Raw genomic sequence first — 27123 nt, forward strand, 5'->3', positions numbered from 1 at the left:
AAACATCTGAGATTAATAGGATTTATCCAGTTATATTAAGGGAAACCCCAAAGGAGGTAAGCAAACCATCGGCCATAATTATGAGAGTATCTTTGGTTTCAGAAGAAGTTCCTCTGAACTGGAGATGTGCCAAAGTATCCCCAGTTCACAAAGGGGGATCAAAAGATGACACAAGTAATTATAGACCTGTTAGCTTAACTTCTCTTCCAAGGAAAAGAAGTTAAGCTAACAGGTCTCCTCCAGCAGTGGAATCACTGGTTAATGAAGCATTGCAGGATCATCTAGACAAGACTGCAATTATAGTTCAGACACAGCATGGGTTTGTTAAGGGATAGTCTTGTCTGACCAATTTGATTGGATACTACTGTGTGGTCGGCGCCTCCATAGCCAGGTGGGAAGGAGCAGCAGTGCGTAGCAAATGCTTCTTGATTAGACCAGGGTTCGAGCCTGTCACCACCAAATACAGAGGATGCGGAAAGGTCAGGGAATGACCACCGCATATTCCCAGAGCAATGTGGCCTTAGTTGCTAATGCTCCTAAAAACCAAATAACAACAGCAACTACCGTGTGGTCACAAAGGAACTGGATGCAAAAAATAATTTTAATATCATATACTTGGATTTCAGGAAACCTTTTTATATGATTCCATATAAAAGACTGCAATACAAATTGGAGCAATGTGGAATTAAGGAAAGTTACTGCTATGAATAAAGGGATAATTGAATGGGAGAAGACTGAGTGTGGTTATCAGTGGACACTGCTCTTTGTGGACTGATGTTATTAGTGGAGTCTCCAGGGTTCGGTTCTGGGCCCATTGTTGTTTATTATATTTATCAGTCATATTGATTAAGTTATATCATGCTTAATGCCCATTCTCACAGATAATACAAAAGTTGGCAGGGTAGTTAATTACAGTAATGATGCTATGCTACCGCAGTAGGATCTATAAAAATTAGACAGATGGGCTGAGAAATGGCAATTGTTCATTAATAGTTCATCTGACCTAAATGGGTGTCAGATGAACTATTAAGACAAGTGGCAGAGAAGAAAAGTGCATGGGATGCATATAAATTATCATGTGATACAGAAGCCTATGGTAGATATAAATTAGTCTGTAATCAAGCCACAAAGGAGTTTAGACAAGCTAAGGCAGATTATGAGAAATCTCTGGCAAAGAATGCAAAGAAAAACAGCAAAGACTTCTATGCTTATATCAAGAGTAGAAGGAAGGGGTTGAATCACATTGGGACACTTGATGTCAGTGATTACCTGTTGATGGCCCTGCTCAGGTTGCCGACAAATTGAATAGGTATTTGGCATCTATGTTCACACATGAGGCATTCTTTAGGAAATAGGATGCCAGAGGTGTATCAAAATCTACCAAGGAGCTAAATGACTTTGTGATAACCGAAAGGAAAGTGGTGGGGAAATCGTTGAGGATGAACATAAAAAAGGCACATGTGGCAGCAGCAAAGGAGATAAATAACCCTTAACCATGATTATGAGATCATCCTTGGATTTACGAGAGCTCCCTATGAACTGGGGAAGTGCAAATATATCCCCAATTCATAAAGGGGGATCAAAAGGTGACATGAATAATTACAGACCTATTAACTTAATGTCTGTCCCAAGGAAAATAATGTAATTATTATTATTATTATTAGCTACATGGTGCAAGGAAGCCTGGGCTTATGCACCACCAGCCAAAAAAAAATAAATAAATAAATAAAAAAATTCTCAAGTTACCCTGAGAGAGAGAGAGAGAGAGAGAGAGAGAAGTAGAAGGGCATCACCAAGAAACAGAAGAATGATGATATCCAGCTCAGAACCCTGGGTGTGCCAAGCCCATACTAACCAGATGTAATCACATGTTAAAGAAGTAATTCAGGACTGTGTGGATAGGCATGCAATTATACTGCCATCATAGCATGGATTTTTGAATTGTTACTATGGTGCAGTGACCAAGGAACTGGGTGGAAAAAATAATTTGACATCATATACTTGGATTATAGGAAGACTTTTGATACTGTTGCACGTAAAAGACTACTGTGCAAACTGGAGAAATGTGGCATTAAGGAAAAGTTACTGCTGAATATAGGGATAGTTAAATGGACGAAGACAGAGAGTGGCTATCAATAGACACTCCATCTTCATGGAGTAATCTTATTAGCGGAGTTCCCCCCCCTCCCTGGGTTCATTGCTGACTCCATTGTTGTTTTCAATATTTATCAATCCTTGAAGCTATCACAGACATTTTCTCACATATGCCAGACAACCTGTGCTTGCTACCTGGGAGTCTAAAATGCTGATAGAACTGATATTCAGATGACACTCGAGTCAAGTAGACTTACTTGACTTGAGTGTCACAATATTGGCGAAGTTCGGATGGTCTGTGATAGCCAAATCCTCTGCTTGCACCTTCCTGATGGTGGGGCTATTAGCAAACCTGGATATAACCCCCATATCTGTGGGTAACCACCCATGTGTGAACCAAAGTAAGCAGGGGTCGAGGTCCGGTGCCCACACCACATGGAGGAATGCCGCCACTCTGTGTTACCAGGCAATACTAGGTGGTAGATGACTCTCATCAACTGGTGCAATACCACCACTTTGCTTATTGGAGACTGGAAGTGGTGGAACCCATATTTAGTCTACAGAGCAAAGTTCCGGTCAACCCTCCCCCATCTCTTCCATCATGCAGTATGATTGATGACCTTTGAGGTTATAATGAATACCTTGGTGAGAGCCAAACTTCCTTACATTTTGAGGGTACAGCTCTAAAACGGTGTTCACAGGCTGACCACTAGTTAGTACACTGCACCGTACCCACTGCACTGCACCTCTCTAGAAGGCTTCCGGATCAGCTAGTGTATAATCTTGCTACCTGTACTCTGCCAAATAGTGACTGGAGGAAGTCCAAGTAGTGTGTATGGTGGGGGGGATATTGTCAAGGCCATGTTATGTCATGGATCTGGTTATATTCTTACCATGTGTATGCCATATCCAAAAATTTTATTACTTCATTCAGCATGTTCTCTCCCCCACTTTTTCTTACTATTGAATACACCATGAATCATCAAACTAATAGAGCAAACTTATCTGCGAAAAAATCTAAACCTCCTAAACACTCCCTTGTTCATTTCACAAATATACGTGGTCTGAGTTCTAATCTTAATGATGTCCATTTCCACTTACTGTCTGCCAAACCCCATGTATTTTTCTGACAGAATCTCAGTTATCAGTTGATTCTACCACTGCTCATTTCAGTTTCCCAAATTATTCACTGTATGCCTTCACCTCGAAGATGGTACTTGTGCATATGTCCGTTCGAATATTCCCTGTCAGAGACTTGGTAATTTGAAATCTCCTCTTTTCGATCTTCTCTGGCTTAAAATCTCTTTACCTCATTCTATCAAATTCATGTGTTGAAACCCTTTGACTTCCTCTCTTTGCAACTTGACTTTCTCCAGTCCAACCCCGGGGGCTCACATCTGGTGAGTATGGGCTTGGCACACCCAGGGTCCTGAGCTGGATATCATCATTCTTCATTTTCTTGGTGATTCCATTCTACTTTTGACTCTCTCTCTCTCTCTCTCTCTCTCTCTCTCTCTCTCTCTCTCTCTCTCTCTCTCTCTCTCTCTCTCTCTCTCAGGGTAACTTGGGAATTTTTTTTTTTTTTTTTCCTGGTGCAGCATAAGCCTCAGGCTTCCTTGCACCATATGGCTATTAATAATAATAATAATAATAATAAACTTTCCTAACAGTGAGGTAATTTTTCTTGGTGATTTTAATGTTCACAACGCCAGCTGGCTTCCGTTTTCTAGTCACTGACCCAGCAGGTCGAGATGCTGAGGCTTTTGCAATTACTAATGACCTAGCACAGATTGTTCATTTACCTACAAGAATACCGGACAATCCTAATCATACAGCCAATACGCTTGATCTTTTTCTCACAAACAACGCTTCTAAGTACACAGTCAAAGTGAGAGGTCCTTGAGGCACTTCAGATCACAACTTGGTGATTGTCTCCAATGGAATCTCATGACTATTCCCAACCTCGTGTTGTTTGGCATTACAAGAATGCAAAATGGGATGACCTGCGAGACTTCTTTTATAATTATTATTATTATTATTAGTTGTATGGCGCAAGGAAGCCTGGGGCTTATTCTGCACCAGCCAAAAAAAAATTTCAGAATTACCCTGAGAGAAAGAGAGAGAGAATAAGAGTCGGAAGTAGAAGGATATCACCAAGAAAGAGAATAATGATGATATCCAGCTAAGGATCCTGGGTGTGTCAAGCCCATACTCACCAGAATTGAGCCCCTGGAGTTTTCTTCTTCTGTTTCAAAACTTCTGATGTCAGCATTTGCTCAGATCACATCAGTGAAATTATTCTTGTAGAAATGGAATCCTGTATTCCACACTCCACCTTAGAATCTCGTCCTTTATCTAAACTTTGATTTTTCAACAAATGTGTGGCCCCGGGTGCCAAGCGTATTTCGAGGCCAAGCGATATTTTTGCGATATATAGAGAGCTCTTGTAAAGTGATTGAAGTTATTTCCTTTTAAGTTCCTACATTTCTATCAACAGCTTTTCTTTAAAACTAGTTCTATACTTGAAAACCACTAGTTAGAACACAGAAAGGAAACACACCTTTCTTTTTCCTATATTTCTTGTTCTATTAATCAACTAACACTTCAACCGCTTGGCCTCCGAGCGGCACTGCTCCTGCCTTCCCGTGGCGGGGCCGGAAATCTGGGGGAAAAGTTCTCCCCCAGGGCTAAAAGGAGCAACGATGGATAAAAGTGACTATCCACCTCTAGAGCCTTCAAACTCAAGGCTAGATAAACCAAACGATGAAGACCTGAATCAACCAAAAAGGCTCCGAAGGGAAGTGCAGTGCAATGAAATGCCAAACTTTCTGGTCATACACTCTCTCTCCAACCAACCAGTCGGAAAATTATCACCATTCGTCATCCAGAGATTTCTGGAATCGATTGCTGGAACACCAAAAATGGTTAAACGACTGCAATCTGGAGACCTATTAATTGAAACAGCCAACTCCAAACATTCCGAGTGGCTGCTCAAAACAACGACATTCGGTGGCCTGCCAGTATCCATTACTCCACACAACACCTTAAATTCCTCGAAAGGCGTTATAACTGAATGGGACCTACTTACAATATCAGAAGAGGAATTAGTTCAAGAACTGAGTAATCAAAAAGTAACCAACGCCAAATGCATAATGACTAAAAAAGATGGAAATCTCGTCCCAACTAGGTCAATCATTTTAACCTTTAGTACCCCAGATTTGCCATCCTCAGTAAAAGCTGGCTATTTAAACTGCCGAATTCGGGCTTATATTCCTAATCCCATTCGTTGTTTTAAATGTCAAAAATATGGACATTCCCAACAAGCATGCAGAGGAGAAGCTATTTGTCCTATATGTGGTTCCAAGGAACATACACAAGCAGACTGTTCAGCATCAAGTCCCATTTGCCCCAACTGCAAAGAAAGTCACCCAGCATTTTCAAAATCCTGTGAAATGTGGAAAACAGAAAAAAAAATTCAAAAATATAAAATTGAACACAAAGTCACATACCCTGAGGCACGTAGACAGGTTATGTTGACCATGCCCAGTCGTTCTTATGCATCTCACACTCGAAGCGTTATTACAACAGCAGTACAAACAGATGTATCAATACCCCCCAGCACATCTATGGCTAATTGGGTTAAAAATACATTATCAAATTCAGGAAAAGACACACAAACTAAAACCAGTGAATCGACCAACACTCCAATCACCATCCCAACTGATACTCGGACACTCTCGCATGATAAAGAAAAATTAAAAACTACCAAAGAAAACAAGAAACCTGAATCATCCACCAATAGTATGGAAGTCGACGTACACTCAGATCTTGAAGAACCCATACTAGAACTCCATGCAAATGACACTATGGATACTGGGCGCCCCAGCTTCCCAAAAAAAGACCGGAAAAAGTGCTCAAACAAAAAACAGTCTGATGAATCATCCTCAACTAAACCTAAATGAACCACAGTATCTTACAATGGAATTGCAGAGGTTTTCGTCGCAACACTGACGATATTAAATACCTAATTAACCGATTTTCTCCAGCTGCCTTCTGTCTACAGGAAACTTACCTGACCTCACAAATTTCTCCTTCGATAAAGAACTATTGCCTTTATCGAAGAGATCGAAATACCGCTAATGCTGCCCATGGTGGTGTAGCAATCCTGGTAAACTCGAAGATCCCAACTAGGCATATCACACTCCAAACTGAAATTGAAGCTGTTGCTGTTCGCATAACTCTCCATAATGCAATAACACTTGTCTCAATCTACCTACCACCAAACCGTATTTACTCTTTAAAAGATCTTGAAGACCTCTTTATACAGATACCTCCACCTCTCTGTATATTAGGGGACTTTAACGGGCACCACCCATTATGGGGCTCTCCTAAATTGGATAGACGGGGCCGATTAATTGAAAGCTTTTTAGAGGCACTAAATTTCAGTATACTCAATACTGGTGCACCGACACACGTACAGCTCCCAGCAGGACACACTTCAGCACTAGATCTCTCGATTTGTTCACCAGTACTAGTCCCAACCATAGAGTGGTATGTAATAAATGATCCCGTGGGCAGTGACCACTTCCCAATAGTATGCAACTTTCTGAAAGCAAACACTCCATCAATTCCGCCCTGCAGAAAGTGGAAATTTGTCCGAGCAGACTGGGCAAAATTTCAATCATCAATCGATCTTGATGAAGAAAAAATCCGCCTCCAACATATTGATGAAGTGACAGAATACATCACGTCGCATCTTCTAAATGTGGCTAAGAACACAATACCACTATCAAATCCTCCGGGCCGAAAGCATCATAATTACTGGTGGAATGACAAATGCACCACAGCAAAGAGAGAAAAAAATAAAGCCTGGAATTTGTTTCGGCAATGTCCGAGCACAGTGAATCTCATTAATTACAAGAAATTAAGGGCAAAAGCACGCTTCATACAAAAGCAAGCAAAGAAAGAATCCTGGATCCGTTTTTGCCTCAAGTTTTCACAGAAATACTGATTCCAAAATAATATGGAAAAAAATTAGACAGCTGTCTGGTAAGTTTCCTACCATACCTTCTCCAATTCTCTCTTGGAATGGGAAAGATCTCTCTAATCCAGTAGATATAGCTAATGCTTTGGGCAATACTTTTGCCGAAATCTCAGCAGCAACAGCCTATCCTACCTCATTCCAAAGAATTAAAAACACTGAAGAAAAACATGGTATTCACTTCAAAACTGCCCGTCTTCTCCCATATAACAAACCTCTGCAATATTCTGAACTTTTACATGTCATTAAAACCGCCCGAAATGGTGCTGCCGGGCCAGATGGGATTTATTATATCATGATACAACATCTTGATGACAAAGCTTTGCGCTGCCTCCTGGTCTTTTACAATCGCATTTTTTTAGAAAATGTTTTTCCAGCTACTTGGCATCACTCTACAGTTTTGGCTTTCCTGAAACCTGGAAAAGATCCATCCAACCCCAATAGCTATAGACCAATATCTCTCTCAAGCTGCCTCAGCAAAATTCTTGAGAAAATTATCCACAGAAGACTCGTCTGGATTATTGAGTCGGAACAGCTAATGAGCCATAACCAATATGGCTTCCGTCAAAACAGGTCATGCTTAGATCTTATGGTCAAGGCTGAATTTGCCATACGTAATGCTTTTGTCAAACGTGAACATCTAGTAATGGTTTCAATAGACATAGAGAAGGCTTTTGATACCACCTGGCAGTATGGTATACTTAGTGATCTTTACCTTCTCGGACTACGAGGCAACCTTCCTATATTTATTCAGAACTTCTTACATACTAGATCATTTCAAGTTCAATACCAACATGCCCTTTCCACAACTTTCATCCAGGAAGAAGGTGTTCCACAGGGATCAGTACTGAGTGCCACTCTTTTTGCTCTGAGAATAGATTCTATCACTAAGCAGCTTCCAAATACAGTTGAGACTTACCTTTATGCAGATGACCTTTCGATCTCCTGTCATTCTCAAAACATGAGGTCTATTGAAAGACAGCTTCAGATAGCACTTAATAAAATTCAACAATGGGCGAGCCTCAATGGTTATCGGCTCTCAGAGCAGAAAACAGTTGCCATCCATTTCTGTAGACAACGCAAACTTCATCCAGATCCCGAACTTCAAATTTCTAACATCGTTGTCCCAGTCACCAGCAACATCAGATTTCTTGGATTAATCCTAGACAACAAGTTAAATTTCCTAGATCATATTAAAAATGTACGGACCTCGTGTCTAAAGAAGTTAAACATACTCAGAGCTTTATCTGCCCAAACGTGGGGTGCAGATCGTACCTCGCTTCTTCGTTTATACAGGGCATTAATCAGATCCTGTCTCGATTATGGTGCTCCAATCTATGATTCTGCCAGAAAGAGCGCATTACGCTGGCTTGATCCAATTCAGCACAGTGCTTTGAGAATTGCAACTGGTGCATTCAGAACGTCGCCAGCACATAGTCTCTACATTGATGCTCATGAGCCCCCACTAACTTTACGTAGGAAAACACTGTTACTCAAATATGCTGTCAAGATACAAAGTTGTGCCTCTCATCCCGTTCAGTCATACCTTTTCAACCCACCATTAGAAATCCTATACAGAAACAAACCTAGTATTGTAAAGCCAGCTGGTCTTCGCCTTCTTGAATTGGTGCAAGTTTGGAATATTTCCATTCATTCCGTAAAGCAAGTGGCAACTTATACTCAGCCACCATGGGCTCCTCCTCCTCTTCCAACCTGTGACACTTACCTCTGTCAATGGAGAAAGAATACTTTGCAAGCATCAAATGTCAACCAAATTCATGCAGTTCACACTCAAAGATATACTGATTTCTCCCCAATTTATACAGATGGCTCTAAATCTAATTCAAATGTTGGAGCAGCTGCAGTGTTTCCGAATACAACTGTATCAGTTTCCCTTCCATCAGAATTTAGTATATTTTCTGCTGAATTATATGCAATTAAACTAGCTTTAGAAAATCTCTATTCTGACAGTTCCTTAAAATCAGTTATTTACACTGATTCACTCAGCTCAATCATGTCATTATGTAATTCCTCAGATAAAGTTCACCCTGTTCTTGATGAAATCAGAAGCTTATTATTGCAAATTAAAGAACGCAACCAACTGGTCACTTTTTGCTGGATTCCAGCCCATTCCGGTATTTTAGGCAATGAACTGGCTGATAAAGCTGCAAAAAACCCAACTACATTTGATTTAACCAATATCCCTGTTCCAGCATCAGATTATGTACTAACCGTTCATGCTGCTTGCCTATCACAGTGGACAGCACTCTGGCACTCTCAGACTAATAATAAACTCTTTCAGTTTAAACATGATCCAAAAATTTGGCGCTCCAGTATCCGTACATCGAGAAAAAGAAGTAGTCCTTTCAAGGGCAAGAATAGGACATACCCATCTGACCCACCTTCATTTACTCACAGGAGATGACCCACCACAATGTACACATTGTTCTAATAATTTGTCTGTAAAACATATTCTTATTGACTGCCCCTATTATAAACAAGCCAGAACTTCATCCTTGATATCATTGGTTAACCTTCATAAACCAGTAACTCTTGAAAATCTCATTGGTGATAAGGCAAACATTTCCGAATTTTTTGACTTTCTCCGGCAAACTGGGCTTTTCAATTATTTCTGATTTCAGATTTTCTTTTGATCTAGGGAAAACTTATGTTTTAATATAATAAGTGAATAGGCACATTATAGCCTTAGCAGCTTATGTGCCATTAAGCCTCCAGAACAACAACAACAATCAACAAATGTGCTAAAGCTGTTCATGAAAAGAATGTTGCATATCGTAATTGGCTTGTTTCCATTTCTTCAGTTTCATTTTCTGCCTACACCAGAGCTCACAATAATTGTAAAGCAGTTATTAATCAGTCCAAACTGGATTTTGAATAGGCTAAGAGTAGAAAATTTGCTTCTTGCCCTAATGATAGCCAAGCATTCTGGTCTCCTGCCAAAGCTATTGGCCGCAATTGTTGCCCATCTCTGTCAAAACTAGATGGTTCTATTCTCACTTCAGAAGTGTATAACGCTGACCTGCTAGCATCCCATTTTAAAGTAATGGAGAAATCAATTTACTGCCATCTCTTAAACTATCTAGAAATCTTCTGTCTGATTAACAATCGCCAGTATGGATTCCGTCAGTGTTGATCCACTGGTGATATTCTGGGTTATGTTACACATTTATGGACAAATTCAATGGAAAAGTTCAGTGAAACACAAGCAGTTGCTCTTGACATCTCAAAGGCTTTCAATCGTGTTTGGCAGAAAGGTCTTCTATGCAAGCTTCCATCTTATGGTTTGCGAACTGTTTTTAGTATTTGGTTATCTAGTTTTCTCTCTGACTGCTCACTGAGGGTGATGGTAGATGGCTCTCTGTCTGCTAACTTCTCCACTAATGCCGGTGTCCCCCTAGGTTCAGTTCTTTCCCCCACTCTTTTCCTCTTGTATATTAATGACCTTCTTCCATTGACTGCAAATCCTATCCATAGTTTTGCCGATGATAGCACATTGCACTCCACTTTCCAGTTTGAGAAACCTCGCCCTGCTCAGTCAGCTTTAAGTACTCGAATATCCGCTACCAATGCCTTAAATTCCGATATCCAGGTAATTCTCCAGTGGGGCAAAGACAACTTAGTTGATTTCAATCCTTTTAAAACTCAGTCCTGTCTTATATCTCGCAAAAAGGATTCTTCTGCTCCTATGCTTATTTTTGGTGATACTCCAATTTCTGTGCAAGATGATATATCTCTTTTGGGGATTACCCTAACTTCTGATATTTCTTGGCACAAGCACATTACAAATATTGCTTCCTCTGCATCTAAAAAACTTGGTTTTCTCTTTTGCTCTTGGCGTTACTTTTCTTCCAAATAGCTGTTCACTTTGTACAAATTACAAATCCGCCCTACCGTGGAATATTGTTCCCACATCGAGGGCAGTTAGGTTAATCAATGACTCATCTCTAACAGACTCTCTCTCATAGACGTTCTGTTTCTGCTGCATGCCTTTTCTACTTCCATAGGCACTGTTCTTCTGAATTGGCTTCTATAATTCCTGCTCTCTCTTTCAAAACAGTCCGAACACGTGCCACCACCAGCCAACATCCATTTACTGTTCAAATTCAAACTCACAGAACCAACTTTTTCATATTCCTGATATATTCATTCAGCTGCCATTTTCTGGAACAACCTTCCTTCATATGTATTTCCTGAAAATTGTAGTCTACAGAAGTTCAAGTCTAATGTCAACAAATATCTCCTTTTGTTTTTCTCAGCCTATAACCCATGCACAATACTAAGTACTATAGATTCTAATACCTCTCATGTTTGGGGTTTTCATAAAAAAAAAAAAAAAAAAAATCAGAAAGTCTCTCAGGTGTATTTAAGTTTGCAGATGATACAAAGGTTGGCAAGTTGGTTGATAATAGTCATCAGGATGAACTATTGCAACAAGATCTAAGAAACTTGGATTGATGCGCCAAGAAATGGCAGTTGAAGTTTAATATTGACATGTGCAAGGTACTGCACCTGGGTGGCAGTAACCCAGAGTAACTTTTCAATTGTGTGATATTACACTTAGTGGAGAATGAGAAAGACTTGGATCTGTTTGTGCAGTCAGGCATGAAATTCTCCAAGCAGTGCAGATATGCTGCCAGGATAGCTCATGGGGTGTTGTCAATGATATACAGAAACTTTGTTAGCAGGGATAAGGAGGTGGTTATCCCTTTGTATAAGGCCATGGTTAGGCTGCATCTTGAGTACTGTATACAGGTCTGGAGGCCTCAATTTAGGGAGGATGTAGATCTGCTGGAATGGGCACAGAGAAGGGCAACCAGATTTGTGAAGGGAACAAAAGGATGTGCTTACCTAGGAATGCTTCAATTTTCTGCAAATTACAGTATCTCGAGACCAGGCAATTTTAGGGAGATCTGATTAAGGTGTTTAAAGCCCTGGATGGATTGCGTAAGCTGAATGTTAATGGTATTCTTCTACTTGCTGAGACTACACACACTTGAGGGGACATAAATTCAAATTGAGGATGGATGGTTGTAGAATAGATGTGTGGAGGTTTTCCTTCAGCCAGCAGATGGTTGAATGTTGTAACAGGCTTCTGTCTGCTGTTGTGGAAGTGGATGGGTTGAATAAATTCAAAGAAGAACTAGACAAATTCTTGGAGGGTACAGATGGGTGAAGTGTGTAGTTTTTTGATGTGAATAACATCTATACTTGGGGTACCCTAGGGCGCTCAGGGTGTTATGAAAAGTAAAACGCCTAACCACTGCTATATCTCCGAAACTAATAGACAAAAGTATAAACAATTTATACTTATTGTCCTGTATATAATGCCATCGATGAATATGCAAGAAAAAATTAGAAATTTTGATATTTAATATAATTTTTTTTTCAAAAAAACTTAAAAGTTCACATTTTGGTCATTTGCTGTTGCGCCTTGGTTACTTTCACTCTCAATAGCAGTGATCACAAGTACAATGCATGGGCCCAAGAAAACTGAATTGTACACAACAAGTGCAGTGATGCAACAAGTTGCATACAATTGAGCAACAAAATTGTTGCCCTTTGAGAGCTCTACGAGGATATATAACTAGATTTCAAATCGGTTTTTAGTTTTCGAGAGTTGAACAACTCATTAAAGTTACTACTTCATTCACTTACTTCGCATTTTTCGAGCAGTGCAGTTGTGTTTCATTTAGTTAAGTTGTGACGATGCCAAAAGTTACATCAACTAAACATTTTCAAAGATTTCGACAAAATCACAAATCTAACGTTGAAAAGCAAGCACATTCCTCGACTTCATGGAATCAACATTTGATCTTAAACTCGCATCAGATCGTACAAAATCTACTATGTGTGATCAATCATGTATCAACTTTGTCTTCAATCGCAATGTTAATAGTTTGAATTGTTTCAACTATGTATCCTACTTTAGTTACCACAAACCTTTATTGTTGATTGTAAATGAAAATACCGAATAAAATAAAACTGATTTTATTAAGCTTAAATTGTATTTTTTTTCATTTCACATGACATTATTCATGGATCCACCTTTGGCTCTGTGGAGCTATCGTCAATTTTTTATTTATTTTTTTTTTGTGGCTGATTCTATCTATATAAGCCTGCTTTCTTGCTTCATTCATCATTACTACTATTAGTACTACATATGGATAGCAGTACCCAAGAGTTACATACCAACTTGTGTGGTACTACACTCAGGGTAGTGGAAAATAGAACAGACATGGGGTCAATATTAATTTCCTTGAGTAGTGCAGGCAGGCTGCCAGGATAGCTCTTGGGGTTTTGTCAATGATATACAGGAATTTTACTAGCAGCGATAAGGATGTGATTATCCCATTGTATATGGCAATGCTCAGTCCACATCTGGAGGCCACATTTTTGGAAGGATGTAGAGCTGCTAGAACAGGTACAGAGAAAGGTAGTGAGATTGGTGAGAGGAATAAAGGAGTGCTCGTATCAAGAAAGGCTTCAGTTCTGCCAGCTGCAGTGGCTGGAGAATAGGTACCTGCAAGGTGATCTGATTGAAGTGTTTAAGGCTTTGAATGGGTTGAGAGCATTCTGTGCTGATGGCATTCTTCCTTTTTTTCAGACTACACACATGAGAGTGCATGAATTCAAATTAAGGAAGGATGGTTGCAGAATAGATGTGCAGGAGTTTTCCTTCAGCCAACAGGTGGTTGATTGCTGGAACAAGCTTCCATCTGTTGTTGTGGAACCGGATTGTTTGAAGAAATTGAAGGTCTAGACAAACTGTTGGAGGGGATGTATAGGTGAAATGTTTTTTTTTTATTTATTTATTTATTATTTATATATTTTTTGACTCATGCACTTATTAATATTAACAGTGGCAATTGCTTACTTGCAATTGCCACTGTTAATATTAATAAGTGCCATGCAGTTGTAAATGGAGATTTGTGTGTAATATGTTTGTGGGACCAGTTGGTGAGAAAAATGTAAATTAAATTTTATTGACACAAATCAGATACAGTAAAGATGCTTAAATTACTGAAACAGTTATTGGTGCATAGCATTACCAATTACAAAAAAGAGTAGTAAAAGTAATATAGAATCTCCCAATTTACAAATACCCATGCATTCTTCAGATGTTTCCTAATTCATAAGTTTGTAAATCAGGAGTGATAATCTCATGCATACAATGATATAACAGGAATATATGTGCAGAAAAGTTTTCTTGATTGTTTTATAAAATAAAATAAAACATTTTGGAAAAAAAAAAATATATATATATATATATATATATATATAAAATTTAGATTAATAAAGAAAATAGTAAAAGAACAAAAAAAAAAAACGGAATCAGAAACATCTCTGGATGCAAAACAATATACACTGCATGTTTTGAAAACAATTTAAATATAATTAAAAAATATGTCAGTCATATGGTAAACCTAGTAAGCGATGAATGGAAATGAAATTAAACCAGTACATACCACAGCAACAGATCAAGAAGGGGGGGGGAAATCAAGATAGAGAGTTTTTCAGAAAGAAACACTCCTGCTCCTTATATAATGTAGAAGAAATTCCAATTAATAATACCACCTAATATAAATTTAAAAAAGCTAATTAAATTGAAATTAGTGGTGCCCTCCCACAGGCACCAGGTCCAAATTACATGAAATATTACTGCGAATGGAGCTGAAAAACAACCATAACAACATCATCATGAACAACTGGGTGAAACATGCATAAAATAAATATACCAACCATTGCGTTACACCTCGTCAAAAGGTCACAAGGCCAACAATAGCTGGGGAATCGCTGCATTTCAAATGTTAAAGAAATGTATTCCAGAATTGATCAAAACACTGGTCAACCTGCCAATGCAATAGATTTGAATAATGGTGGGAGTAATGGTGCCAATGCAATAGATTTGAATAATGGTGCAGTGAAAAATTATACTAGAACTGATCAGAGCACCCATATGATAACACCAAACCATTGACGCAAAATGACAATTAAATAGGAATAATCCAGAGAAAATTAAGCTATAGATGGCAGTGGTGCATTAGCATCTCAACTCATTACTAACATGTAAAACAGAAGAATAAAAAATAAAATAAAAAAAATCAGTATGGCAAACACTGCTGAATTCTAAGCTGTACCATCACATGTTGCAGAAACAATTTAAATTAATAAAGAAAATAGTAAAAGAATGAAAAAAAAAATCAGAATAGCAAACATTGGCAGATGCAAAGCAGTTTAATTGGCTTTTTTTAAAATAATATTATTTTATATTATTATTAATTGCTATTTCTTCAAAATTACACTAGGAGTGGGAGCATTTTATGTGGTTTTATTTCTGTTCATCACTTACTAGGCTTACCATATGACTGGCATATTTTTCAGTTATACTTAAATTATATATATAATTATTTAGTATTAGTATTGGCAAAATTATGCAATGCTTATACATCATCAGCCAAAAAATATATATATAAATAAAATAAGCTTTTTAATGGAACTTTCATTTATACTTTCTACAGAATGCACACAATTTCCTTGTTGCTTGTTAATGTTCATCAACTTTTCTTTCTTGGATAAGATATACTTAACAGAATAAAAATATTTTTTAATAGCATCTCATTGCTTCAAGAAGTGCTGAATTGCTGATTCAACAGTCAGCCACTGATTACTGGCATGCTTTATAAAACACTGTTCTGGTAATTCTACTTTTTTACTTAATTTCTTGGAAATCCTCCCATCATGAAGGTCCAATCACTGAAATAATGGGCACCTCTGTAGCCAGGTGGGCAGGAGCGGCAGTGTGTAGCACACGCTTCTTGATTAGACTGGGGTTCGAGCCCGTGACGAACAAATACAGAGGATGCAGAAAGGTCAGGGAATGACCACCGCATATCCCCAGAGCAATATGGCCTTAGTTGCTAATGCTCCTAAAAACCAAATAACAACAACTGAAATAACTCTGTATTAAACTTACTAATGTATTTCATACCACTTCTTCAAGTCCTTTTTAAGAAAATATTGTGAAGTACATGTATATTTTATGTTCCAAAGTAGCAATCCCTTACTTTGAATATTTTTTAACTTCTCTATTCAAGAACCACAATAAATACTTTTTTGTTAACAATCAGGCTATCATTGGCAAATACTGTAAGACATTTGGATAGGAACAAGTCACCACTAATATTGGCATGTTCCTTTAAGCCTCAACTGTGTGTTGGCGCCTTCGTAGCCAGGTGGGAAGGAGCAGCAGTGCGTAACACATGCTTCTTGATTAGACCAGAGTTCGAGCCCATCACCACCAAATACGGAGGATGTGGAAAGGTCTGGGGAATGACCACCTCATATCCCGGAGCAATATGGCCTTAGTTGCTAATGCTCCTAAAAACCAAAAAACAAACAACAGCCTCAGCTGTTGCATATGCCACTAAAAACTCCAAAAGTAATCTACAGCTTCTTTGGTCTTATACCAATATCTTATTAAGTTTTTAATTATTTATTATTTTTTTTTTGCCAGCATTGTTAGCTGTTTTTGTCATATTGCAATGTGTACTGCAAGAGTCTAATCGCTGATAAAACATATTCATGGATAGTGCAAATGCACGATGTAAAATGATGGCCTCCATAATAGGATGTTTGCGGATTGCAGCATTAGAATTGATGGTGGAACCCACCACAGCTATATGGAGGGCCTCTAACCATGAGAGATGGTGAGAATTATTAGCCCAATTTATTATTTCAATGCTGGAACAGGGATTGCAGTTGAAATTACTGAGCATTACTGCTCACACTAGTAATGCTCAGTGATGGCTGAGCTATCCAAATCAGCACAACGAAAGCTCTTCTCATGTTCATTACTACGATCGCCCAATCTGCGTTCAGTTGACCGACATAACACACCAATTGGTTTGTTTGGGTTTTTAATATTGGTTTTTAATCCAACTTTATTAAAATCAACCCTGTTTTAATGTTTTTAATTAATTTGTTTTGATTTTATTTTTAATCAAAAAGTCTAATTTTTAATTATATCTGTTTAATTCTATATTTTTGTTTCAATAAACTTTTATTTTTTATTTTATTTTCTTAGATCTCAGTTGAGGCAATGTTGTTTTAGTATGGTTTTTATCACCATCCTACCCACACTGAGTGGGATAGACCTACGTTCGAATCCTGTTAATGACATAAGGAATTTTTATTGGTGTTTTTCACATTTTTGCTAAGTTAGTTGGTCTCAGACAAGGACAGCATGGTTTTTCCCCTCCTGGAAACTTGAGTTTCATCCAGAAATCAACAAATTGACCACAGAACACACAATTTACTGACATCATATACAGTGCAAAATGGCATAAGGTGCACCTAAAACTCTACAAAAATCAACACCCTCCATTAATTAGTTGACCACATTATGCACAACATGTCAGACACAACTAGAAATATGCTTGTAGGCCTTCGGGGAGATAGTACAATTGTGAAAGCAAGGTGCTTCACTTCGTGGAGTTAGCATTAGCAAATGATGCAAGAAAGCAAGCAACAGCATCAGCAAAAAAATAAAATAAAATGATACCTACCCTTTTACTTATTACTGTATATCTTCAATTTTAAGACACTTTTTCCCCCTATAAACGTCTCTAAAAACGGGGATTGTCTTAGAATCGATGGCATCTTACAATCACAAGTTTTTTTTTTTTTAATTTTCCCACGCTTTGCATGCAGCACGACACATTTTGTTTTTATGCGGAAATCTAGCCTCCAAGTTTGACCTTTATCGCATTCTCTAATTCCATTGGAGAATAAAGTGACGTGGGTGGTTTCACGTGCTTTCAAAATGTGAAGCCACCATTATTTCATTATAGTGGAGCTCACTCAATGAAAACTAGGAAGTTTTGTTTGTATCTTCGAAAATAATTACAATAAAATAAAAATAAATATAAAGCTATCATTAGAGGTAGCAAAAATGCACATCCTCTACATGATGCTCATTACTTAACTGATAATAAATATAAAATCAAATTAAAACATATGCCAGTAATATGGCAAAACTGTAGAGCAAAAATTTAACATAAAAATTAAATCAACAGGGTGGGGGAAAGTAAAAGTAACAAGACATAAACTGTAGCCGAAAGACTCCAAATAATTTAGAAATTCAATTAAATCTAATTAATAGTAAATCATTATTAAAATTTAAAATATGAGGCCAATTATATTGAAATTTAACAGAGTCCCCCTTGTAAGCTACCAGTTCCAAGAGACGTGAAATATCACTAAAAAGGGGCTAAACAAACTACTAAATAAAACAAAGTAACAAAATAATAGACTGATCGTTATGCCTCATATCAACATATGAAGACCACGAGGCCAATAATGGTGATGGAATCGCTACATTTCAATCACTAGACAAATCGTCACAAAGTGAACCAATCGAAGGACCAAACCTACCCTCCATCCCTCGATCGAACCATAAATGTAGAGGATTTACATAGCAGTGGTCCTTATGCAGCGAGAATAAACTATAGAACAGACCAGCACTCCAGAGCAGAGCCACACCACCGACATGATGTAAGCTTAACCAGCTTATAGAGACAGAAAAAAAGGAAAATAAAAAATATATAGATGGCAGTATAGGTGCAGCTTTAACATGTCAAACCCATTACTACCACCTGATTTACATATTTTTGAATAATTGACATTAAGGCAATAAAATAAAAAAAATTTTTAAAAAAATTCCATGACCATTATTGGCCTCATGGTCCTCCGTCGATATGGGGCATAATGGTCAGTCTATTATTTTGTTACTTTGTTTTATTTAATATATAAAATTTAATATATCCATATTAAATTTTAATATGGATTTACTATTAATTGGATTTAATTGAATTTCTAAATTATTTGAAGACTTTCGGCTACATATGTCTTGTTACTCTAACTATCCCCCTCCCTGTTGATTTAATTTTTATGTTAAATTTTCGCCCTACAGTTTTGCTATACTACTGGCATATGTTTTAATTTGATGTTATTTTTATTATCAGTTATATATACATATTTATATATATATATATATATATGTATGTATGTATATTCCAGGATCGTAATCTAGAATGGTTTCCAAGAATGAGGGCTATGTCCTTGGCTGCAGATGAAGCTGAAGCAGAACAAAATGAAATGCGTACCCTGCAAGCACAGCTAGAAACAACACAGAAGCTTGTAACTATTCTTTCTCAGCAGCTATCAGAATTAAGGGACCAGGTATATATTATGTATTTTGGACTTGTTTATGAAATAATTTTTGGGGGATGACAGAAACTTTGCAACTTTAAACAAAGTTTAATTAGTATCTCCAACCCTATATCTCAATGAAATAAACCGAGCAGGAATTAACAAATTAAGTTAATACAGCCTGACAAAAAAAAAGCATAATAAAAAATAATGAATTTCTCTTAAGGCTCAAGTTATAGAATAATATAGCTTCATTTTCTCACAAAAATGATTTTCCTTCATATATATTCTTTGTAAGTCTTGAAGTTGGTTTAAAATATCTTAAAACATAAACCACATATTGGTATTTGAAACACAGTTACATACAAGTAGACTCCAAGTGCCAAGCGATTTTTCTCTGTGATTCATAGAGTGCTCTTTGAAAGTGAAATAGTTTTATTTTTGTTGTGTGATTTTCTTCTGTTTTGTTCACTTAAAGTGGTTCTTTGCATAAAACGTCTGCCATAAGAACCCAGAAAGGAAATCTACCTTTTTTTTTAGTATTTATATTAAATACTAACTTACTCTACTAACCTTAATAACTGCTTGGTCACTGGTGGCACTGCTCCTGCCTCCACATGCCAGGGCCGGTAACCTGGGAGAAGAAAGTCCCTCTTAGAGCCAAAGAACTCTCAACATGACAACCATGAAACTGATCATGACTTCTCGCTGTCGAAAAGACTGAAAAAGGAAGCAAACAAGCAGGAGCCTCCAGATTTCCTGATCATCCATTCTCTGTCTTCACAACCTGTCAGCAAGCTCTCCCCTTTCATCATACAACAATGTCTTGAAAATGCAGCAGCATCTCCAAAAATGGTGAAATGTCTTCAATCTGGTGACTTGCTAATAGAGACCTCTCACCCAAGACACTCTGACCTACTGTTAAGACTTACATCTTTAAGTGGAATTCCAATTCATCACTCCACATAACATCCTGAATTCTTCCAAGGGAGTGATCAGTGAATGGGACCTATTAAACGTTTCCGAGGAAGAAATAATCCAGGAACTAAAGGATCAAGATGTAATTCAGGCCAAGAGAATCATGATACAAAAAGACAGCACCCCAGTCCCAACACGTAGCATAATTTTAACCTTCACTTCACCGAATCTACCATCCTCAGTCAAATCAGGTTATTAAAACTGCCATGTTCGACCCTTTATCCCAAACCCTCTAAGATGCTGCAAATGTCAGAAATTTGGTCACTCCCAGACAGCTTGCCATGGAGATTCAACATGTCCAAACTGCAGTGACAAAACTCATATTCAATCAGAATGCGAGGTACAAACTCCACAGTGTCCTAATTGCAGGGGCAATCATCCAGCGTACTCCAAAGATTGTGATCTCTGGAAGTTAGGAAAAAAAATATAGAAATACGAGACTGAAAATAAGTATCTTTTCAAGAAGCTAGAAGACAAGTAAAATCAAGCATGCCAAAAACAACTTATGCTTCTGCTACCCATAGTCACAAATCAGTAGCATGTCAGACGGAAGTGTCAGTCTCTCCTGACAAATAGATCGCCGACTAGGCTCGATCAGTACTATCGACTCAACCTACATCTGAATCACAGTTAGTGGACCAAAGTAATAATAAGGCCTTGAATGGATTGAGCACGCTGAATTCTGATGGGATCCTTTCACTTGTTCAGATTACGAACCTAAGGGGGCATAAATTCAAATTAAGAAAAGACAGATGTAGAATAGATGTGCTGAAATTTGCCTTTAGCCAGCGGGTAGTTAATTGCTGGAACAAACTTCCCTCTGTCATTGTGGAAGTTGATAAGTTAAATAAATTTAAAGAGGAACTGGACAGACATTTGGAGGGAACGGTGTGATTTTTTTTTTTTTTTGGCTGATGCTGCATAACCTCATACAATTGCTTTCTTGCATCACATGCCACTACTACCACTACTAAACCACTCACAATTCCAACTCAAAACCTAACCTACAGTAAAGTGGCAGAAAAATTGCATAAATCAGATCCTGTGGAGGTGAAACACCACAACCAACAAGCATGGATACTGATGATATGCCCAACCAAGAAGATTTTCTTGAATTACATGCAGATGTCAATATGGAAGATAAAAATGATTCAGGACACCCCAATTTTCCCAGAAAAGAAAAATCTAAACCTGACCATAATAAACAACCCATTACCCCACGGGCTCACATCTGGTGAGTATGGGCTTGACACACCAGGGTCACGAGCTGGATATCATCATTCTTCTCTTTCTTGGTTCCTTTCTTGATTCCCTTCTACTTTTGACTCTTTCTCAGGGTAATTTTTTTTTTTTTTTTTTTTTTGGCTGGCACTGCATAAGCCTCAGGCTTCCTTACACCATATGGCTAATAATAAAAAGCAGACAGATTCATCTTCCTCTTACAAAACCAAATAATGGAACATATTATCCAGTGGAACTTTAGAGGTCTTCCAATAACATAGATGATATACATGAATTAATTCACCACTGCAAATCTCTTGCAGTGTGCTTTCAGGAAACTAATTTGACCTCTCTGGGCTCAGTTTCAATCAAAAATTACACTGTATTCGGGCAAGACAGGGCTGACTCAAATAGCGCTCATGGAGGAGTAGCGATACTCGTGGATTCAAGCATCCCCTCCAGATGCATTCCATTACAAACAACCTTAGAAGCCATTGCCACGCATGTTATTAATGGTATTACTCTGACATTGGTTTCAATTTATCTTCCGCCTAATCATTAATGTACTATTCAGGAACTTGAAGATCTTGTTATGCAGTTACCATCTCCGTTTTGTTTACTAGGAGACTCTGGATATCTCTGAGTGATCCTTATAGCAGCGTCCATTATCCGTTAATCTGCAAAATTCAGATATCCTATTCCTTTCCAACAGAAAATCCAATTAAATTGAAATTTTCAACGGCTGACTGGACAAAATACAGAACACACATTTCATTTTCCAACAATATCATTCAGTCCGGTTCCATAAACAGTGTTACCAAGCACATCACAAATCAAATGCTGACAGTCGCATCCTCTGCCATTCCTCAATATCAAGTAAGAAAGTAGACAAAAAATAAATTACTGGTGGAATGAAGATTGCAACAATGCAAAAAAAGAGAAAAACAAAGCATGGATAAACACTCTACCACCTCCAATCTTATTAACTATAAATGGTTTAGACTAAAGCTTATTACATTAGACGCCAAGCAAGAAAAGAAATTTGGATTAAATTCGCCTCATCAGTTAATAAAAATACCGATATCAGATTAATCTGGAGAAAAATGAAATGTTTGGACCGTAAATTTCCACCTTTATCCACCCCACTACTGAACTGGAATGGACAAGAGCACTCTAATCCTACAGATATAGCAAATGCATTGGGAATTGTATTTTCTCTGTTGTCTTCTTGTAATGCTTATGATCAATCATTTCAAAAACGTAAAATCGTTACAGAGAAATCCAGGCTAAATTTCACTGACAATTCTGCTTTATCTTATAATCAACCATTTACCATGCTTGAGCTACAGCAATCTCTTACCAACTCAAGAACAGTGCTGCTGGCCCTGATGGGATATATTATGTAATGTTCCGAAATCTGGATCAAAGATCACTCTCTTCACTGCTCATATTTTACAATCGAATTTTTTCTGAACATACCTTCCCAAGTTCCTGGCATCATTCTTATGTACTACCGATTGCAAAACCCGGTAAAGATCATTCTCTTCTTCAAAATTACAGGCCTATATCCCTTACCAGCTGTCTCAACAAAACTCTTGAGAAAATGATACATTGCCACTCACTTGGTTCCTCGAGTTTCAAAACTTGATAAATAACAACCAACTTGGATTCTGGAAAAACCAATCTTCATTGGATCTCGTGATCAAAGCCGAGACAAATATCAGAAATGCTTTCATCAAAAAGGAACATCTCGTCGTGGTCTGTCTTGACATTGAGAAAGCCTTTCACACTACATGGCATTTTGGCATCTTAAAGGATCTACATTCTCTTGGCCTGAGAGGTAATTTACCATATTTTATCCAAAATTTCCTTCAACAGGGATCCTTTCAAGTTCGTTATCGGGGAACCCTCTCTAAAAACTTTATCCAAGAAGAAGGAATTCCACAAGGATCTGTTCTCAGCGCCACCTTGTTTGCAATGAGAATGAATCATATAATTGAACTCATTCCGAAAACTGTGGATTCATACCTTTTCGCAGACGATCTTACAATTTCTTGTCATTCTCAAAACATGCATTACATTGAACGCCAGCTACAAAATATCAATCAATCGCATCCTGACATGGATGACACAAAATGATAATAGACTATCCAACTAGAAATCTACTGCAATTCACTTCTGTACTAGACGCAATATGCATCCTGAACCCCAGCTCCACTTGAATAGCCATCCCCTTTCCATAGCTAATAGTATTTGTCTACTAGGATTGTTCTTTGAAAGTAAGTTAAATTTCCAAAAGCACATTAAACATCTCTGGACTACTTGTCAAAAAAAACTGAACATACTCAGAGTCTTATCAGTGACAACATGGGGAGCATATCATTACAGCCTGCTTCATTTATATATAACCATAATCAGATCACGACTGGACTACGGCGTGCCTGTCTTCGACTCTTCTAGGGAGAGTGCTTTATCTCGCCTCAACCCTATTCGACATTCAGCTCTCAGAGCAGCATTAGGTGCATTCAGAACATCTCCAATGCAAAGTTTGTATGTTGAAGCCCATGAACCTCCTCTAAATATCTCGCCTCAAACCTATTCGACATTCAGCTCTCAGAGCAGCATTAGGTGCATTCAGAACATCTCCAATGCAAAGTTTGTATGTTGAAGCCCATGAACCTCCTCTAAATATCAGGAGAAAGATGTTGCTGCTGAACTATGCAACCAAGATCAAAAGCCAGATGACCCATCCTAATTGGTCAGTACTTTATAATCCACAGTTTATGACCTTCTATAGAAACAAACCACAGGCAGTTTGGCCTGCTGGTATTAGGCTAAAGCAACTAGCAGAAGATTGGGATATACACTTCAATAAAACCTTGCAAGATCCTATAGGTCCCGACCCATGATCTGTCACCATGCCATCTTGTGACAGTTATTTCCACCAGTGGGGAAAACACTCTCTATCAGACATTAACATCCAACAGCTACACATTGTGCATACTCAACATTATCCTGAATTCACTAAAATATATACAGATGGATCGAAGTCTGAGCGTAGATCGGGTGCAGCAGTAGTACTCCCCGATACTACCATTTCTCTATCTCTTCCAACAGAGTGTAGTAGTTACACAACTGAATTATATGTCATAAAGCTTGCTATAGAAAATATTTTACATATGTCAATTCAAAAGAACATAATATACACAGATTTGCAAAGTTCCTTATTAGCCTTGCAATGCAACTGCCTACCTACTCACCCATTATTAAAGCTCATTAGCACAGAGTTATACATCTCAGAGAGCATCAACAAAAGGTTATCTTCTGCTGGGTCCCAGGCCATACTGCAATACCAGGAAATGAAATTGCGAATGATGCTACCAAACATCCATCCAGATCAGCCCCAATGAATTCCCTAAACTGTTCACTGATTATAAAATGAATATACAAAGTATATGTAAAGGTCGATGGACTCTTCAATGGAATGTGCAAATTCATAATAAAGTACTTCAAATTAAACCTGTACCAAAATTATGGGCTTCCAGCCTCATTGCAAACAGACAACGAGGAGTAATTCTAGCCTGTGCCAGAATCGGCCATACTCATTTAACTCATCTGTTCCTCTTGTCAGGAATGACCCTCCTCAGTGTAGTCATTGTCATACACCACTCACAGTCAAACACATACTTCTGGAATGTACTCTATATAATAATGCTCGACTATTGTCATTCAGTTCTCTGGCAAGAAAGGAACTTTTGTCGCTTAGCCATATCATAGGCAAAAAATCGAATCTCACTGAATTCTTCTCCTTCCTAAAATGAATAGGACTGTATAGCCGTTTCTAACTGCTTCTACATCAACCAACACAGGCAGTATGAACCACTTTACTAAGTGCAATATAGCCTAAGTAGCCATTGCACTTAAAACCTCATCAACATCAACAACAAACATATAGGAACAGCCTTACATACATTGTATATAAGGCTATACTTGTATGTAATGTAGTATATTACATGCAAGTATATACATCTTATATACATCTAATATCCTATCATCAGTGAAAATAGGATATTAAAATTGGAAAAGGAATTAGAAATTGTGAATTGGAATGTCATCAGCTGGGCTGAAACAAAAAGAAGAAATGAATCACTTAAGTTTATCAAGTGGAAATATATTGTACACCAATAGAAACAGTGAAAAGAGTTAAGGTGGACTTGGCGTTCTAGTCCGTAAAGATATAAAAAACAATGTTTTGGAATTTAAAAGTACATCACCAAGGTTCTCAAGACTATTACTCAGAATTTCTAAGAGGTACAAACTAAAGGTTATAATGATATAGGCACCAACCTGGAGCCATGATGATGAAGAAGTTGAAGATATGTACACCGAAATTGAGAGACTTAGAGATGAACAAAAAACTCACTACACCATTATTATGGGAGACTTCAATGCTAAGGTTGGAAAGAGACAAACAGTGCAGAAAGGGAAACTATAGGGAATTTTGGAATTGGTGAAAGAAATGAAAGAGGTTGAAAGCCTTGTAAAATTTGCGGAATCTCGAGGGCTGTCAGTAATGAATACTTTTCTCAAGAAAAGGATGAACAGAAAGTGGACATGGAAAAGCCTAGATGTTGTTGCTGTTATGGGTATTATTGCATCAAGCAATCATGTAACCATTCACTGCCTGCAATAAAGATATTAAGATTAACAACTAATGAGATTCACTTCATCCTCACTAACCAACAGAAGATATATTGTGAATATATATTGTGCATAATGTTACTGTCCTGAACAAGGTAAATGTTAGAAGTGATCACAGAATGGTAAGATGCACACTTGATATACACTGTGCTACCACTTTATTAGGTACACCTACCTAGTAGCGTGTTGATCCTCCTTTAGCTTTCAAAACATCCTGAATTCATCTAGGCATGGATTGAACAAGATTCCGGAAATTGTTGTGCAAGAACGGAATACAATGCAGACATGAATGTGTCACGCAATTCCTTGAGATTCGATGGAGGTGTAGGCCTGCAGTAAACAGCTCTTCCCAAAGATGTTCAATAGGATTGAGATCGGAGGACTGAGCCGACCACTGCAGCAAAGAAAAGTCATTATCATGTTCCTGTAACCATTCATAGTGATTCAGGCTTTGTGCACCAGTGCATTATCCTGCTGGAAGTAACCATCTGACTGAGGTTAAACTGTCAACATGAACTGATGCACTTGGTCAGCAACGATGTGGCATTCAGACATGAATCTATGGGTATCAATGGACCCAATGTGTGCGAAGAAAACATTCCCCACACCATAACACTACGCCCACCACCTTGCACAGTAGTTGTCAGACATGACGGGTCCATGGATTCATGTTTTTTTTTAAACCAAATTCTGAGCCTTCCATCAACATGATGCACCAGGAACATCGACTCATCAGACCAAGCAACTGTTTTTCAATCCTCAATAGTCCAGTGCTGGTATTGCTGTGCCCACAGGAGGCTTGCTCTCTTGTTCTTCATTGATAACAAAGGTACGTGATGTGACTGTCGGCTGTTGTA

General features: G+C 38.0%; 1 protein-coding gene across 1 annotated transcript in view; it reads left to right on the forward strand.

The window, feature by feature from the left end:
- Itpr (Inositol 1,4,5,-trisphosphate receptor) overlaps nt 1-27123 on the forward strand; it is a 1293714-nt gene that overhangs the window by 1244536 nt on the left and 22055 nt on the right. The window contains exon 56 of the mRNA XM_090387283.1: nt 19235-19396. Within this exon, the coding sequence (XP_090243409.1) occupies nt 19235-19396 (162 nt within the window). The remainder of the gene's footprint in view (nt 1-19234; nt 19397-27123) is intronic.

The sequence above is a fragment of the Mastigoproctus giganteus genome, chromosome 13, assembly GCF_048544385.1.
Source record: "Mastigoproctus giganteus isolate SK-2022 chromosome 13, ASM4854438v1, whole genome shotgun sequence".
Taxonomy (NCBI): Eukaryota; Metazoa; Arthropoda; class Arachnida; order Uropygi; family Thelyphonidae; genus Mastigoproctus; species Mastigoproctus giganteus.